The sequence below is a fragment of the Scyliorhinus torazame genome, chromosome 6 (genome assembly GCF_047496885.1).
Source record: "Scyliorhinus torazame isolate Kashiwa2021f chromosome 6, sScyTor2.1, whole genome shotgun sequence".
NCBI classification, from domain to species: Eukaryota; Metazoa; Chordata; class Chondrichthyes; order Carcharhiniformes; family Scyliorhinidae; genus Scyliorhinus; species Scyliorhinus torazame.
The window spans coordinates 102,076,944-102,094,031 of record NC_092712.1 but is presented as its reverse complement, the minus strand read 5'-3'; the positions used below and the strand labels follow the sequence as shown (position 1 = coordinate 102,094,031).

The window sequence follows — 17,088 nt, the reverse complement described above, 5'->3', positions numbered from 1 at the left end:
CACACCACCCGCTCCTCCTATCCTCAGGCCCCACCCATCCATCCAGAACTGCCCCATCCTTTTGTTACCGTCGACCCCTCTCCCAGAATAACCCAGCCACTTCCTCTTGCAAACACTTCACCCAGTATCGATCCCCTCCCCCCACCATTCACACCTCCCAGGCTCCAGCGGCCACAGCCCTCCCCACCACACTCCCGTTCACTAGCCAATCTTTGTTTGCTAGCGCGGTGACCCCGCCAGAGTCCCCCCTCCTCCTCCCCGCCCCATCCTCAATAACCCGGCTCCTCATGCCCAAAACCCACATTCCCTGAACAAAGAAAAAAACGCATCCATAAAAAGAAACACGAACACATGTAAACTACCCCCCATTAAGAGGGAAAAAAAAATCCAAGGAAAAAACTCAAAAAGAAAGCATTCCCAGTACACACTAACGAAATCCAGATCCCATCTCTCATCTCAGTTCCATTCCTCAGCCTTAATGATAGCATCCGCCGCCGCAAGTCCTTTGAATTGTGGATCACTCTCAGCTTCGCAGGGTAGGCCACTCTGAACCTCACTGCGCTGCTGTTCAATGCAGCCTTCACCCATCCAAAGACTGCCTCGACCTGTTCTCCAGGTCTTCCACCTTGGCTCTGAGCCCTTTATCGACCGCCGCCGCTCTCCATAGCGCCTCGCCCATCGAGGGGAACTGGTCGCTATTTTGCGACAATGCCTCCTCCACCTCATCTTCTCCCCTTACTCCCGCACCTCAGCCGACGCCTTTGTCAATGCAACCTTTATTGGGGCAAGTGCCTCCTCCACCCACTCTAAGCTAAGCCGTCATTTCCCTCCAAAGCACCTCTTAAGTGTTTGTCAAATAGCCTTTCAAACTTCACTGACACCACCTCGGTCAAAATTTCAACCGTGATGGGATCAGCTCCACTCAACGAACCAACCCCAGCCATCTTTCCTCCTTCTGGACTCAAAGCAATGCTCACCAGCAGACATTTGCTCGCCTCCTTCTTTCCAAGACCGTTCTTCTGGGACTTCGACATTCCACCAACTCCTTATGACTTCCAACACCAGCTCATCCAAAAAGTACCCCCGAGATCTTGCATAACAACCTCCCAAAAAAACCAAAGATTCTAGCAGGAGCACCAAATGTGCGACCTCCACGTACATGTCATCACCGGAAGTCCCACTGGGGGTAGATTTGTTGGGGGGTGTGCAAGGATGTTTTGACTGTGGATGTATATATTTGAAAATGCCTCCAATGTTTTTTTTTTAAAAAAAGTTCTGTGAGAAGGTGGCATTAGCGATAACAAACTATGTGGAGCTTAATCAGAACGGGGAGGTTTCCTCCTCCAGATTCTGGGAGGCATTGAAGGCTGTGGCAGGGGGTGTCATTTCTTATAAGGCCCACAGGGATAAAGTTGGAGAGGCAGAGGTTAGTGGATGCTATTGTAGAGGTGGATCAGCAGGATCTGGTGGGCCCCGACTAGGGAGCTCTTGGATGAAAGGAAGAAACTGCAGGAACAGTTTGACCTATTGACAACACGGAAGGCAGTGGGTCAGATTAGTGGCTCAATGGGGGTTTAGTACGAGTATGGGGAGAAGGCTAGTCTGCTGCGAGCCCATCATTTGAGGCGGCAGGCGGCTGCACAGGAAATTGCGCAGGTGAGGGAGAGTCAGGAGGCGGGTTGGTGACAATGCCAGAAAGAATCAATGAGCCATTTGAGGCCTTCTAGTGGGGACTGTAAAAATCTAAGCCCAGGCGGGGTGGGTAGGATGTGGATATGGGGCATTTTTGGGATGGGTTGGTGTTTCCAGAGATGGAGAATGGGAAGATACATGGTTTGGAGCTGCCAGTGGGATTGCAGGACATAATGGAGTGTGTGGGGTTGATGCAATCGGGAAAGGCATCAGGTCTGGATTGCTTTCCAGTACAATTTTATAAACAGTTTTTGACAGAAACATAGAAAATAGGTGCAGGAGTAGGCCATTTGGCCCTTCGCGTCTGCACCACCATTCAATATGATCATGGGTGATCATGCAAATTCAGTATCCCACTCTCGCTTTCTCTCCATACCACTTGGTCCCTTTATCTGCAAGGGCCACCACGTCCAGCTCCCTCTTTAATATATAGAACATAGAACAATACAGCGCAGTACAGGCCCTTCGGCCCACGACGTTGCACCGAAACAAAAGCCATCTAACCTACACTATGCCATTATCATCCATATGTTTATCCAATAAACTTTTAAATGCCCTCAATGTTGGCGCGTTCACTACTGTAGCAGGTAGGGCATTCCACGGCCTCACTACTCTTTGCGTAAAGAACCTACCTCTGACCTCTGTCCTATATCTATTACCCCTCAGTTTAAAGTTATGTCCCCTCGTGCCAGCCATATCCATCCGCGGGAGAAGGCTCTCACTGTCCACCCTATCCAACCCCCTGATCATTTTGTATGCCTCTATTAAGTCTCCTCTTAACCTTCTTCTCTCCAACGAAAACAACCTCAAGTCCATCAGCCTTTCCTCATAAGATTTTCCCTCCATACCAGGCAACATCCTGGTAAATCTCCTCTGCACCCGCTCCAAAGCCTCCACGTCCTTCCTATAATGCGGTGACCAGAACTGTACGCAATACTCCAAATGCGGCCGTACCAGAGTTCTGTACAGCTGCAACATGACCTCCCGACTCCGGAACTCAATCCCTCTACCAATAAAGGCCAACACTCCATAGGCCTTCTTCACAACCCTATCAACCTGGGTGGCAACTTTCAGGGATCTATGTACATGGACACCTAGATCTCTCTGCTCATCCACACTTTCAAGAACTTTACCATTAGCCAAATATTCCGCATTCCTGTTATTCCTTCCAAAGTGAATCACCTCACACTTCTCTACATTAAACTCCATTTGCCACCTCTCAGCCCAGCTCTGCAGCTTATCTATATCCCTCTGTAACCTGCTACATCCTTCCACACTATCGACAACACCACCGACTTTAGTATCGTCTGCAAATTTACTCACCCACCCTTCTGCGCCTTCCTCTAGGTCATTGATAAAAATGACAAACAGCAACGGCCCCAGAACAGATCCTTGTGGTACTCCACTTGTGACTGTACTCCATTCTGAACATTTCCCATCAACCACCACCCTCTGTCTTCTTTCAGCTAGCCAATTTCTGATCCACATCTCTAAATCACCCTCAATCCCCAGCCTCCGTATTTTTTGCAATAGCCTACCGTGGGGAACCTTATCAAACGCTTTGCTGAAATCCATATACACCACATCAACTGCTCTACCCTCAGCTACCTGTTCAGTCACCTTCTCAAAGAACTCAATAAGGTTTGTGAGGCATGACCTACCCTTCACAAAGCCATGCTGACTATCCCTGATCATATTATTCCTATCTAGATGATTATAAATCTTGTCTCTTATAATCCCCTCCAAGACTTTACCCACTACAGACGTGAGGCTCACCGGTCTATAGTTGCCGGGGTTGTCTCTGCTCCCCTTTTTGAACAAAGGGACCACATTTGCTGTCCTCCAGTCCTCTGGCACTATTCCTGTAGCCAATGATGACATAAAAATCAAAGCCAAAGGTCCAGCAATCTCTTCCCTGGCCTCCCAGAGAATCCTAGGATAAATCCCATCAGGTCCCGGGGACTTATCTATTTTCAGCCTGTCCAGAATTGCCAACACCTCTTCCCTACGTACCTCAATGCCATCTATTCTATTAGCCTGGGGCTCAGCATTCTCCTCCACAACATTATCTTTTTCCTGAGTGAATACTGACGAAAAATATTCATTTAGTATCTCGCCTATCTCTTCAGACTCCACACACAATTTCCCATCCCTGTCCTTGACTGGTCCTACTCTTTCCCTAGTCATTCGCTTATTCCTGACATACCTATAGAAAGCTTTTGGGTTTTCCTTGATCCTTCCTGCCAAATACTTCTCATGTCCCCTCCTTGCTCGTCTTAGCTCTCTCTTTAGATCCTTCCTCGCTACCTTGTAACTATCCATCGCCCCAACCGAAACTTCACACTTCATCTTCACATAGGCCTCCTTCTTCCTCTTAACAAGAGATTCCACTTCCCTGGTAAACCACGGTTCCCTCGCTCGACGCCTTCCTCCCTGTCTGACCGGTACATACTTATCAAGAACACGCAGTAGCTGATCCTTGAACAAGCCCCACTTATCCAGTGTGCCCAACACTTGCAGCCTACTTCTCCACCTTATCCCCCCCCAAGTCACGTCTAATGGCATCATAATTGCCCTTCCCCCAGCTATAACAATTGCCCTGCGGTGTATACTTATCCCTTTCCATCATTAACGTAAACGTCACCGAATTGTGGTCACTGTCCCCAAAGTGCTCTCCTACCTCCAAATCCAACACCTGGCCTGGTTCATTACCCAAAACCAAATCCAACGTGGCCTCGCCTCTTGTTGGCCTGTCAACATATTGTTTCAGGAAACCCACCTGCACATCCTGTACAAAAAACGACCCATCTATTGTACTCGAACTATATCTTTTCCAGTCAATATTTGGAAAGTTAAAGTCTCCCATAATAACTACCCTGTTACTTTCGCTCTTATCCAGAATCATCTTCGCCATCCTTTCCTCTACATCCCTAGAACTATTAGGAGCCCTATAAAAAACTCCCAACAGGGTGACCTCTCCTTTCCTGTTTCTAACTTCAGCCCATACTACCTCGGAAGAAGAGTCCCCATCCAGCATCCTCTCCGCCACCGTAATACTGCTCTTGACTAGCAGCGCCACACCTCCCCCTCTTTTGCCTCCTTCTCGGAGCTTACTAAAACACCTAAACCCCGGAACCTGCAACATCCATTCTTGTCCCTGCTCTATCCATGTCTCCGAAATGGCCACAACATCGAAGTCCCAGGTACCAACCCATGCTGCCAGTTCCCCTACCTTGTTTCGTATACTCCTGGCATTGAAGTAGACACACTTCAAACCACCTACCTGAACACTGGCCCCCTCCTGCGACGTCAAATCTGTGCTCCTGACCTCTATACTCTCATTCTCCCTTACCCTAAAACTACAATCCAGGTTCCCATGCCCCTGCTGCATTAGTTTAAACCCCCCCAAAGAGCACTAACAAATCTCCCCCCCAGGATATTTGTGCCCCTCAGGTTCAGATGTAGACCATCCTGTCTGTAGAGGTCCCACCTTCCCCAGAAAGAGCCCCAGTTATCCAAAAATCTGAATCCCTCCCGCCTGCACCATCCCTGTAGCCACGTGTTTAAATGCTCTCTCTCCCTATTCCTCATCTCACTATCACGTGGCACGGGCAACAACCCAGAGATAACAACTCTGTTTGTTCTAGTTCTGAGCTTCCATCCTAGCTCCCTGAAAGCCTGCCTGACATCCTTGTCCCCTTTCCTACCTATGTCGTTAGTGCCAATGTGGACCACGACTTGGGGCTGCTCCCCCTCCCCCCTAAGGACCCGGAAAACACGATCCGAGACATCAGGTACCCTTGCACCTGGGAGGCAACATACCAAACGTGAGTCTCTCACGCTCCCACAAAATCTCCTATCTGTGCCCCTGACTATAGAGTCCCCAATTACTAATGCTCTGCTCCTCTCCCCCCTTCCCTTCTGAGCAACAGGGACAGACTCCATGCCAGAGGCCCGTACCCCATGGCTTACCCCTGGTAAGTCGTCCCCCCCACAAGTATCCAAAGCAGTATACTTGTTTCTCAGGGGAACGACCGCAGGGGATCCCTGCACTGACTGCTTTTTCCCAGTCCCTCTTACAGTTACCCACCTATCTCCAATCTTTGGTGTAACTAATTCCCTGAAGCTGCTATCTATGACCCCTTCTGCCTCCCGAATGATCCGAAGTTCTTCCAACTCCAGCTCCAGTTCCCTAACTCGGTCTTGGAGGAGCTGGAGATGGCAGCACTTCCTGCAGGTAAAATCAGCAGGGACACTAACTGCATCCCTCACCTCAAACATCCTGCAGGAGGAACATTGCACTCCCTTCCCTGCCATTCCTCTAACTTTCTACCAAGATCTGGCTTTTAATAAAATTAAATTTTTATAAAAAATAATAATATAATAAAATATGGTACTTACCTCAGACCAATGGGTTTTATTATTAGGTTAGAGGAGGAGGGTGGGTGGGAGACACTACACGTGTAGTGTCTCGGGTTTCCTCTCCACCAGAATTTATTGGTGAGGGTCTTCCCAGACGTCCGCGGGTCGACTTCCTGTTCCTGCCTAAAAAACTAATTTAAAAAAAAAGAAAAATTCTCAGCTCCTGCTGAAATTGACTAACCAGCCAGCTCCACTCCCGCCGAAATCGACTGGCCTGCCCCTGCAAAGACAAGTGCTTTTAAAGGTTGACTTACCTCCCAGCAACCTCCTTCCGCAATGCTCCCGCTGAAACTGACTCACCAGCTGTTCTCACGCCGAAATCGACTGGCCTGCCCCTGCAAAGACAAGTGCTTTTAAAGGTTGACTTACCTCCCAGCAACCTCCTTCCGCAATGCTCCCGCTGAAACTGACTCACCAGCTGTTCTCACGCCGAAATCCAACGAACTGGCCCCAACAGCTTTCTGTGGTGGAGAATTCGACAAGTTCACAACTGTCTGAGAAGAAGTGGTTGATTCTCATCTCAGTCCTGAATGGCTTATCCCTTATTCTTAGGCTGTGACCTCTAGTTCTGGACATCCCTAACATCAGGAACATTCTTCCCGCATCTAGCATGTCCAGTCCCATCAGGATTTTAAATATTTCTATGAGATCCCCTTCATTCTTCTAAACTCCAGTGAGTACATGTCCAATCGATCCAGTCTTTCTTCATACCTCAGTCCTGCCATTCTAGAAATTAGTCTGGTGAACCTTCACTGGACACCCTCAATAGCAGGAATTTCCTTCCTCAAATCAGGATACCAAAGCTGCACACAATACTCAAGGTGTGGCCTCATCGAGGCCCTGTAAAACTGCAGCAAGACATCCCTACTCCTATTCTCAAATCCTCTTACTATGAAGACCAGCATGCCATTAGCTTTCCTCACCGCCTACTGTAGCTGCATGCCAACCTTCAGTGACTATTCCACCATGACACCCAGGTCTCGTTGCACTTCCCCTTTTCCCAAACTGCCCTTTTTCCTAAACTGCCACCATTTCGGATAGTAATCGGTCTTCCTGTTTTTGCCACCAAAGTGAATAACCTCACATTTACCTATATTATATTGCATTTGCCAAGTATTTGCCCACTTAGCCAGCCTGTCCAAGTCACCCTGCAGCCTCTTTGCATCTTCCTCACAGCACACACTACAACCCAGCTTAGTGTTGTCTATAGATTTGGAGATATTGCATGCAATTCCTTCATCTAAATCATTAATATGTATTGTGAACAGCTGGGGTCCTAGCACTGAACCCAGTTACCCACTGCCTGCCACTCTGAAAAGAACCCGTTTATTCCCACTCTCCAGTGTTGGCACCCATTTCCTGGATATGTGGGCGCGGGGGAGTTGCCATCCACACTTGCGCAAGCTTCTACTTCTTTGATCTTGGAGACGGATGAGGACCCAACAGAGTGTGGGTCTTACAGGCCCATCTCCCTGCTGAATACAGATGTAAAGGTATTGGCTGAGGTGTTGGAGAGGCGGTTGGAAGTGTGTGTGGTCTCGGAGGCCCAGATGGGATCTGTTAAGGGATGGCAGTTGTCAAGTAACTTCAAGAGGCTGTTGAATGTGGTAATGACCCCATCAAGGGGTAGAGCGGCAGAGGTAATCATATCAATGGATGGTAAGAAGGCCTTTGACCGGGTTGAATGGAGGTACCTGTTCGAGATCTTAAGCAGGCTGGTGTTTGGACCGACATTTGTTTCACAAATGCGGTTGCTGCATGCATCCCTCATGACGAGTATGAGGATGAACGTGATGAATTTGGGGTAGTTTAGGTTATGTAGGGGAAGGCAGGGATGCCCACTGTCCCCATTGTTGTTTGCATCAGCTATTGAGCCCCTGAAGATTGCGCTGTGGGCTTCAAGATAGTGGAAGGGCATTGTGAGGGGAGGTAAGGAGCATAGGGTGTCTCTGTATGCGGATGATTTATTGTTATACGTTTCTAACCTGCTGGAGTGCATGGAGACAACTGGGGAAGTTCGGTGCAGGGTATAAACTATGTGGTGAAAAGTGAGGTATTACTGGTGAATGCCTAGGGGAGTGTAAATCTGGGACCCAAGCTGGTCAGAATAAGGTTTCGGTAATCTGGGTATTCAATGCATGAATCTGGCCAGTTTGGTAGAGGGGGTCAAAGAGGATTTGAGGTGGGATGCCCTGCCTACCGGAGCATGCAGTCCATGAAGATTAATATTTTGCCGAGGTTTTTATTTGTTTTTCAGTCCCTTCTAATATTCGTTCCCAAGGTGTTTTTCCCAGAGGGTGGATGAATTAATTTCAGAATTTGTTTGGGCAGGCAAGGCACCTAGCATTTAGAAAACCTTTTTGCAGAGTGGGCAGCATTTATGGTTGGTTTGTGGAGACAGAAGGCACCAGTGGAAGGGAGAAGGCGGAAATAGAAGGAACTGGGGATTGCACTTGGGTGGGAGCCTGGAGTGAAATTATGCACCGGATAAATTCAACCCCGTCATGTGGTTGGGTGAGCCTTACACAGTTCAAGGTGGTGCATAGAGTTCATATGACTCGGGCCTGTATGAGTGGATTTTTCGGGCCTGTACGAGTGGATTTTTCCCGGAAGTGGAGGATGTATTCGAGAGATGTAGAAGGGGGCCACTGAACCACAAAGTTGGGGGGTTTCTGGGCAGTGATTTTCAAGACACTGTCAGAAATAGTGGAAGTAAAATGAAAATCGCTTGTCACAAGTAGGCTTCAAATTAAGTTACTGTGAAAAGCCCCTAGTCGCCACATTCCGGCACCTGTTTGGGGAGGCTGGTACGGGAATTGAACCCGCGCTGCTGGCCTTGTTCTGCTTTACAAACCAGCTGTTTAGCCCATTGTGCTAAACCAGCCCCCGAGGATGTTGCTGTACCCTCTGGTGGCGATTTTTGATGTTTTAAATCTGCTGGAGCTGCTGGAAGGGAGGGGGGTCCGATATCGTGGCCTTCACCTCACTGATTGCCAGGCGGCGAAACATACGGATTTGGTGGGCGGCAGCGTCACTGGGTGTCTATAATAACTGGGGGTCTATAATAATATTTAATAGTGTCACAAGTAGGCTTACATTAACACTGCAATGAAAGTGCTGTCTCGGCATGGCTCGGGGATTTGTACCATTTTTTTTTTTAATTGTAGAAGATCAAGTTCACTCTCAGTGGGTTGGAAGAGGGGTTCTATGTAAGATCGGGGGTAGCTTGGGGAGGAAAAGGGGAAAATTGACAAACTCTTTGAATCATGTTTATTTTTGGTTGTGTGTGTACGCTACTGATAGCATTGGAATAAAATATGTATGAATTTATGTTCATGTTTTGTATTTTTATTGTTCCTCTATTTTCCAATCCTGCCCTCTGTAACTAAATCACTTCCATAGAAATTAAGTGTATTACTTTTTCTAAGTTACAAAGCCAGGGCTCAGAGTGTGGTCAGGGGCGAACCCCTAATCCAGTTCCTTGCCTGCTCCAAAAACCAATTCAAATTCAAATTGAATCCCACAATGGTCCCCACAAGGGAGACATACCAGATCTGAGCCAAAAGGCTACTACACTTGATCTTAGCCAGAAATAAAGAAACAAGTAGGAAATTAAACATTTGCTTCAAAACAGGTGCATATTTATATCTTCCATTAATATGGATTAGACAGCCCCAACAGTACCATTAATTTTAACCAAACAATTGTACAACAATTGTTTCATTGATAATATATTTTACTATTGAAATCCTTTACATCATTACCAAATTAATTTAACTATGTATTTTTCACTTGTCACAACTACCAACCAGCAGGCACTATATTTAATCTCTAAATTCATATTTAGGTCTGATTATAACCTAACAAAAATGAACATAATTCCAAGGGTCACATTAATACACAGCACTTTCACATGATTGTAAGAGTCACATTTTCCTAGATTCATACAACTGTACTTAATTACAGGGTTGAGAACTATTCAATTTACTTTCAAATTACTGTAATTGCATTGGTTGAAACCAAGTTAAATACACAACATACAACCTCTTAATTATATATTTTTAAACACTTTTTGCTACTATTGTTAATAAATATACATGCACTTAAAAGGGAACAAAAAAGTGTCACGCTACTTCAGTTACAATAACATTTCTGGATTGTATTGCTTTATACAAGATTATATTGAATACTATATGTCAGACCTCACTTAGAGCAATATTCATTTCTTGAAAATTAATGAACATTTCAGGCATGACTTTCTTTTTTGAAATGTGTGTCCTTTCGTGATCAGTTAAGAACATGTATGCTTTTAAATGTTAAGCAATCTGGTGAATTAAAGCATCCACCTTGAAATGTTACTCTTTAACTCAGTCCAAACTGTTCACTTGTCCTTTGTAATTTAGGTCTTCAGATCTCTGTTGTAGCTATTTTAAGCGCTTAGAGTGGACAAGTATCAACTCTATTCAGTTTATATTGCACATTTTACAAAAGGTGATAACCTCAGTTTAGCTGCATAAGTTAGAAATATAGAATTTTATCAAAATCATTTACTTAATTAGCACCCATATGCAAATGATAAAATAACCTCCTAGAAACACAATTATAAAGTAAACCCTACTAAAATAAAAATTGTAAAAACCTTTCAGGCCCTATTTTGTTTACACCAATAACGATTTAAAAACATCTTTTCAAAGGGACCTTTCAAGATATGCACCAACAGTGATGAGGGAAAAAAAACCATTTCAAATCAATCTCAGAAATTGCAAACAAGTGCCATCATAGAATATAAAGAAAAAGGTAAAACACAATAAATTGAGCATGTTAGAATTTGTTAAATTGTTATGTATATATTGAACAATAGTGATTCATCTCGAGTTGAAACTATATAAGAGTCAATTTTAACCTCATTCATCAGGATTGGTGGGCACTTAAACAAGAACAGGTTACTTACCTGCTCAGATGCCTATTATTTGTGGCGTTTTGTGCTGCGAACTTGCAGAATTCTGCAGGTATATGAAGTACCACCTAAGGTGGATGCCACAAATTTTTACAAGTTGAGATCCTATAGCAGGAGTATGCGGAGTCTTTAGTAATTCTAGTAAAGCTAGAACTTTCCTTTCTGCAGCCAGGAGGTGTTCCCCAGGCCCAACATAGAAAATTACAACATCCCTCACTGCCACTTACCTGGCCAAGTCTTAAGACTTCTCGATCTTCACAGCCAGCAGCTGCTCTAGATTTGTGAGAAACGGATTAGCCCATTTAATAAGCCCGAGCAGTTAAAGTCATTGGTACCTCCTGCTGCCTCTGACTGGCAGGAAGCAACTCGCCATAGCAGTTTCCTACTAAAAATTCACTTCAAATTAAAATTTGCCCCAATGTCTAATAAGCTATATCAACCTTCCTGGGAGCGATTTTCCAACTGTCAATCATTGATTTCTCAGTTATGGTAGTAGAGACCCGGCTTATGCAAATTTTTAGCCTGTCTCAAAGGGAACAAATAGAGGCCGTGCCTGCAATGCCATGATCCTCAGTGTTTTTTTAAAAAAACGTATGCCTATCTATTATTAATGGCAGGCTGCTTAACTGTGCAAAGAGGGATCCTTTTTACAATTTTCAGGTACAAATGGGCACAACCAGTGTCACGCACACTTAGCCCATTTGGAACAGACTTAAAACCGTAGAATTCCAGGGCGGCATGTGGCACAGTGGTTAGCACTGGGAATGCGGCACTGAGGACCCGAGTTCGAATCCCGGCCCTGGGTCACTGTCTGTGTGGAGTTTGCACATTCTCCCCATGTCTGCGTGGGTTTCACCCCCACAACCCAAAGATGTGCAGGTTAGGTGGATTGGCCATGCAAAATTGCCCCTTAACAGGAAAAAAAAAAATAATTGGGTACTCTAAATTTTTTTTTTTTTTTTTTTTAAACGTTGAATTCCTACAAGAGGTCATTCAGTCCATCGAATCTACACCGACCCTCTGTAAAAGCACTCTACCTAGGCCCACTCCCCCGCCCTAAACCTCCGTAACCCCATCTAACCTGCACATCTTTGGACGCTAAGGGGCAATTTAGCATGGCTAATCCACCTAACCTACACATCTTTGGACTGTGGGAGGATACCAGAGCATCCGCAGGAACCCACGCAGACATGGGGAGATAGTGCAAACTCCACACAGACAAAGACCCAAGGTGGGAATTGAACATGCGTACCTGATGCTTTGAGGCAGCAGTACTAACCACTGCGTCACCGTGCTGTCCACTTTGAGTGGCTTAGCCAATGGTCCTTAAATGGATCACTGATAACCGCTTGAGAAAGGACCCTGACAAACAACTTGGTAGAAAGTCTTTGTGAGGCAGAGAAGAGCAAGAGTGCTCCTTCCAGCTTCAATAAATGCTCTAGGGCATTCCAGCATTTGCTTTGGGATTGGCTCATTCCCCAGGGGTTTTGGCCAAGGCTGGTATCATGACTGATACAGGCTTGGACAGCCAAAGGGCCTGTTCCTGTGCTGTATTGTTCTTTGTCTCCCACAACCTGCAACAAGCTGCAGCAGGGCACCCAGTTGGCCTGTCGGTTCACTGGCAGCATTTAAGCTTCTGGCAATGGCATGGCCACTTCACCAATTATGCATCGGTTTCAGGCAAAAGTTGAAAATCTCCGTCAATAAAATTAAATTCTATTTCATAAGATGCTGATATTTTTCCTGATGATTTGTGAATCCTACAATTCCATCTGCTTTTCTGTGACCATTGTAAATTGGTGACTTTGTTTAGCTCTCTTTTATGATTAACTTGCAGCATTGGACAGAGTGTAAAGAGGGTTACAAGAATGGTTCCAGGGTGAGAAACTGGAAGTTAGATTGCAGAGATTGGGACTATTCACCCTGGAGAGAAGACGAAGAGGAGATTTGATCGACATGTTCAAATTCATGCGGGAGTTGGACAGAGTAGATCAGTAGAAACCGTTCCTGGGATCAGGATCAAGAATAAGATGGCCCAGATTTAACATATGCAAAAGAAGCAAATGTGATGTGAAAAATAATTTTTCACAAAATGTGGTTCAGGTCTGAAATGCACTGCCTGGTAGTGTGGTGGAGGCAGGTTCAATCAAGGCATTCAAGATAGCATTAGATGATTATTTGAATAGAAACTCTGTGCTAGAGAATGAGGAAAAGGCAGGGGAACAACACTAAGTCGAGATGCTGGTTTGGAGAACCGGTGGACACACAATGGGACGAATGTCCTCCTTCTCACCCGTACAAATTCTGTGATTACATTGTGCTTGGGACATTGTGATTTGGGGTGTTTGTGAAAGGTAAACACAAGTCCTTTTTTCTTTCAATATGTAATCTTTGGCTGAGTTGAGGATAGGGCAGCAAACTATGCTGCAAGCTTACTGTATAAAATTAGGCAGTTAAAAAAAAATGCACTCCTTATTAGTAAATAAAGTTGCCATTGTCCTAGGTGACCATAGGCTGCTTTCCCCCTTGGAAGAGCTGACTGATGGTGATTTAACCGGAGGATCACCATACCTCAGGTGAGGGGCAAGGTCGAGAACCTTCATGAATAACCTCAGCTGGTACGGGAATTGAACCCGCCCTGTTGACCTTGCTCTGCATCACAAACCAGCCAACTGACCCCCACTTACTCCTTTTAATGCAATCATGACAATTATTTTATATGATTATATTTCACTAACTTAAGTTTAGGGTTTGTTTCTTACTTGCACAGTAATAAGTCTTACAACACCAGGTTAAAGTCCAACAGGTTTGGACTTTAATCTGGTGTTGTAAGACTTCTTACTGTGCTCACCCCAGTCCAACGCCGGCATCTCCACATTATTTCTTACTTGCCACATACTATTTTAACTTGCCACTTTTGAGGAAATTGATTGGACATCTTGGAAAAAACAGGATTGCATGAAATTGCCACATAAAATATGGTCAGATAAAAAGGCAGAAGGTAGATGAAAATAGTTAATGTGATTCTTTATATGTTGAAAGGATGACCTAGGTGGCCTGAACAAATTTTATTTGTAACTATTTTATGATGCTAGATTCAAATTTAGAAGCATTGCCAAAAAATAAAATATCTTTAAAATAGTTCAGTGCTTTAAAACGGAAGACACATAAATGTTTAATCATTGTTACCACAGCATTCGCTTCAGGATTTCAAAATAGTGACAATATTTTGAACTTTCATAGCTGGTCTTATTTAGAAAATAAACTATGAGAAGTACAGACAATCCAAGGCAGTGTCGATGTAATGTATCTAATTTGAATTGTTTGAGAAAATTAACCAATTTATACTGACATTTCAAAATTTAATCTATATGAAATTTAGAACATTTTCAATTGAAACACTAGTTCAAACTCTGCTGCAAAACCTGGATAAATCTCAACTCAAGTGGAATAAAATCCATCATGCATCGGAAAATTCACTTTGCCATCATTGACTATTCCAAAGTTAGTGGCAAATGAGTAATGTGAACATGGCACACTTACAATGGCAGTGCCACCTCTAACTGCAACACAAGTTCAAAGAGGTAGCCATGTTTTGGGCCCTTTGTGGACTGAGTGTTCCTATATCCACACCATATAAACCAGCAAAGCCATCTCATATTGCTGGCCTTTACAAAGCTTATCACCATCTAATTGGTAAGTTGATTAAATGTTGCAAACATGCATAAGTATTTTAAAATGGATGTAGCTCCTGTAGAAAATGCCTCAAGATATAAAAGAGCCATTTCAGTAGCTCCAGAACTACAGCTGCTATACCAGAATTGTCTCAGAAAGCATTCTGCAACATAAATTTTGTAATTGGATGCCTGTTAAATGACAAAACTGTTTGTCTGTGTTTAGTGATTACTTACAGGCAGCTGTCCATTACCGGTCACATACATGCATAAAGCATCATCAGCCTTGCTCCACACTGTGATCGTAATGAAAAGGATGCAGCCCTCATCTTCACACTAGGATGCCAGCCAAAGTTATAGTATCAGGGTCATTCAATCTGAATACTACTGTGAAAGGGATAAAACGGTTACTCTTGTACTACAAGAACCACAGAATTGATGAATTAGTCTGCAGTCAGCTTCAAGTCTTAGTAACTAATTAAAACTGTAAATACAAAATTACGGGATAGGTTGAGTTTCACTAAATAATCCATACATAACTTCATTATTTTTATGCATAGCTGTTTATTTTGGTTCCATGATTCTTGAAACTCAGAATCATTGAAAGGTCAAACGGAGGTTTTGGTTGTTCAGTCTTCATTCCCTTTTACACAGAAATTCAGATTCCATTTGGATTACATTGATCGGAAATGAATTTCAAAATTTAGCATTTACGTTAGGTAGGTAATTTGCGTAAATGTGTCAAGGGCAATAATTAACCCCAAAGCATGCAAAGCAGGAACAAGTCATAGATGTGTCACGATGACATAAAAATGATCAATTCATCACATTGGACAATAATTCAAATCCATTCCAGGCTGTTTAATTTAGACACACATTTGAAGCAAGCTTTGAATCAATCTGGAATGGCGATGCAGATCATTCATTTTAGTTCCAAATTGACTGAAGTTCAAGAAATTCATAACATTTGCACAATGTTATTGATTCAGATCAATTAACAATTCAGATTGAATCTTAATTTACAGCATTGGTGTAAATGGGGTTTAAACGGTGTGTTGATCCTGAGAGAAGCACCATTGTTTCATGACTGGTCTAATCCTCTTTTTCCTTGATCACCTCTCCATGAAGCACCTTTCTCCTTTGACGAAGCATGTGGAAATACAGTTGTGGAAAAACTGGATTGCAAATACATTGAGGAAAGAGAGAAATAAGCATTAGAGTCACAGAGTACAAAATAATTTTATATGTGTGTATGTTTATATATACACATACATAAACACACACACACCTCCTGCATTCCCAAATTTACAAGATAACTTTCATCTTCATTTTGACATTTTGCAATTTAAATTTTTACCAGTGTGCGAGACCCATTACACACTTTCACAATATTGTACAAACTTTTGGCGGTTAGTGAACTTGGTTGAACCTTAATTAAGTAGAGTAACAGACTTCCAAATGGAGGTAGAAGAATAAGTTAGTATAAGAAAATTCTACAAATATTTAGAAAAAAACCTGTTCGAAGACAGTGGGAGTAGGTTGCTGCAGCTATTTTTCCTGTCCACCAGCCTGCACTGTCAGATGGTGTGGTAAACCACTGCATTGTATTGTACTATTACATGCCTGGGCTTGTCTCTGCTGGGTCAGAACCACTGTAGTATATAATCTGTATATTGTGGTAAACTGCCACTGTATTATATGTAATGTGGTAAACTACTGCCTGCTGGCTCCGCCTCCCCCGGGCTTGGTATAAAGGTGGCTAGGCTCCGCCACTGCCCCAGTTCGGGATCCGAGGCCAGGAGGCTTTCGGTTTAGTTTACTGAAGCCTCAGTTACATTCACCACTCGTCGTGTGTTCATTGATGGCATATCAATTTAATAAACTAAACATCTAAGATTAATTCGTCACTCAAGCCTAATCGCCTGGAGCTGGAGCCACAGGCAGCCAACGCCTCTGCAACATTCGAGCACTGGCTAAGCTGCTTCGAAGCATACCTCGGATCCTTCACCGAACACTTCACCGACCTCCAAAAGAAGCAGATCCTCCACGCATGGGTGAGCCCGCAAGTCTTTCTTCTCATCAGGGACGTCCCCTCGTATACGGAGGCGATAATGCTGCTGAAGGGACACTATGTAAAGTCTGTTACCGAAGTGTAAGCTAGGCACCTTCTTGCCACGAGACGACAACGCCCTGGGGAATCACCAGCAGAATTCCTGCGTGCCTTGCGGGTACTCTGCCAGAACGGTGACTGCCAGGCGGTATCGGCTACCCAATACGCGGAGCTGTTGGTCAGGGACGCTTATGTCGCAGGCATGAAATCAAACTATATCCGCCAGCGATTGC

General features: G+C 44.3%; 1 protein-coding gene and 1 long non-coding RNA gene across 2 annotated transcripts in view; both read right to left on the bottom strand.

Annotated features, from left to right (window-relative positions):
* The window catches only part of LOC140425727 (uncharacterized), a 65,392-nt gene extending 64,234 nt beyond the window's left edge, over positions 1 to 1,158 (bottom strand). Inside the window, exon 1 of the long non-coding RNA XR_011947954.1 lies at positions 978 to 1,158. This is a non-coding gene — a long non-coding RNA (uncharacterized lncRNA). The remainder of the gene's footprint in view (positions 1 to 977) is intronic.
* An 8,575-nt stretch (positions 1,159 to 9,733) lies between these two features.
* Positions 9,734 to 17,088, bottom strand: part of hacd1 (3-hydroxyacyl-CoA dehydratase 1) — a 179,961-nt gene continuing 172,606 nt past the window's right edge. The window contains exon 7 of the mRNA XM_072508583.1: positions 9,734 to 15,920. Coding sequence (XP_072364684.1) covers positions 15,838 to 15,920 — 83 coding nt within the window. The 3' untranslated portion in view covers positions 9,734 to 15,837. The remainder of the gene's footprint in view (positions 15,921 to 17,088) is intronic.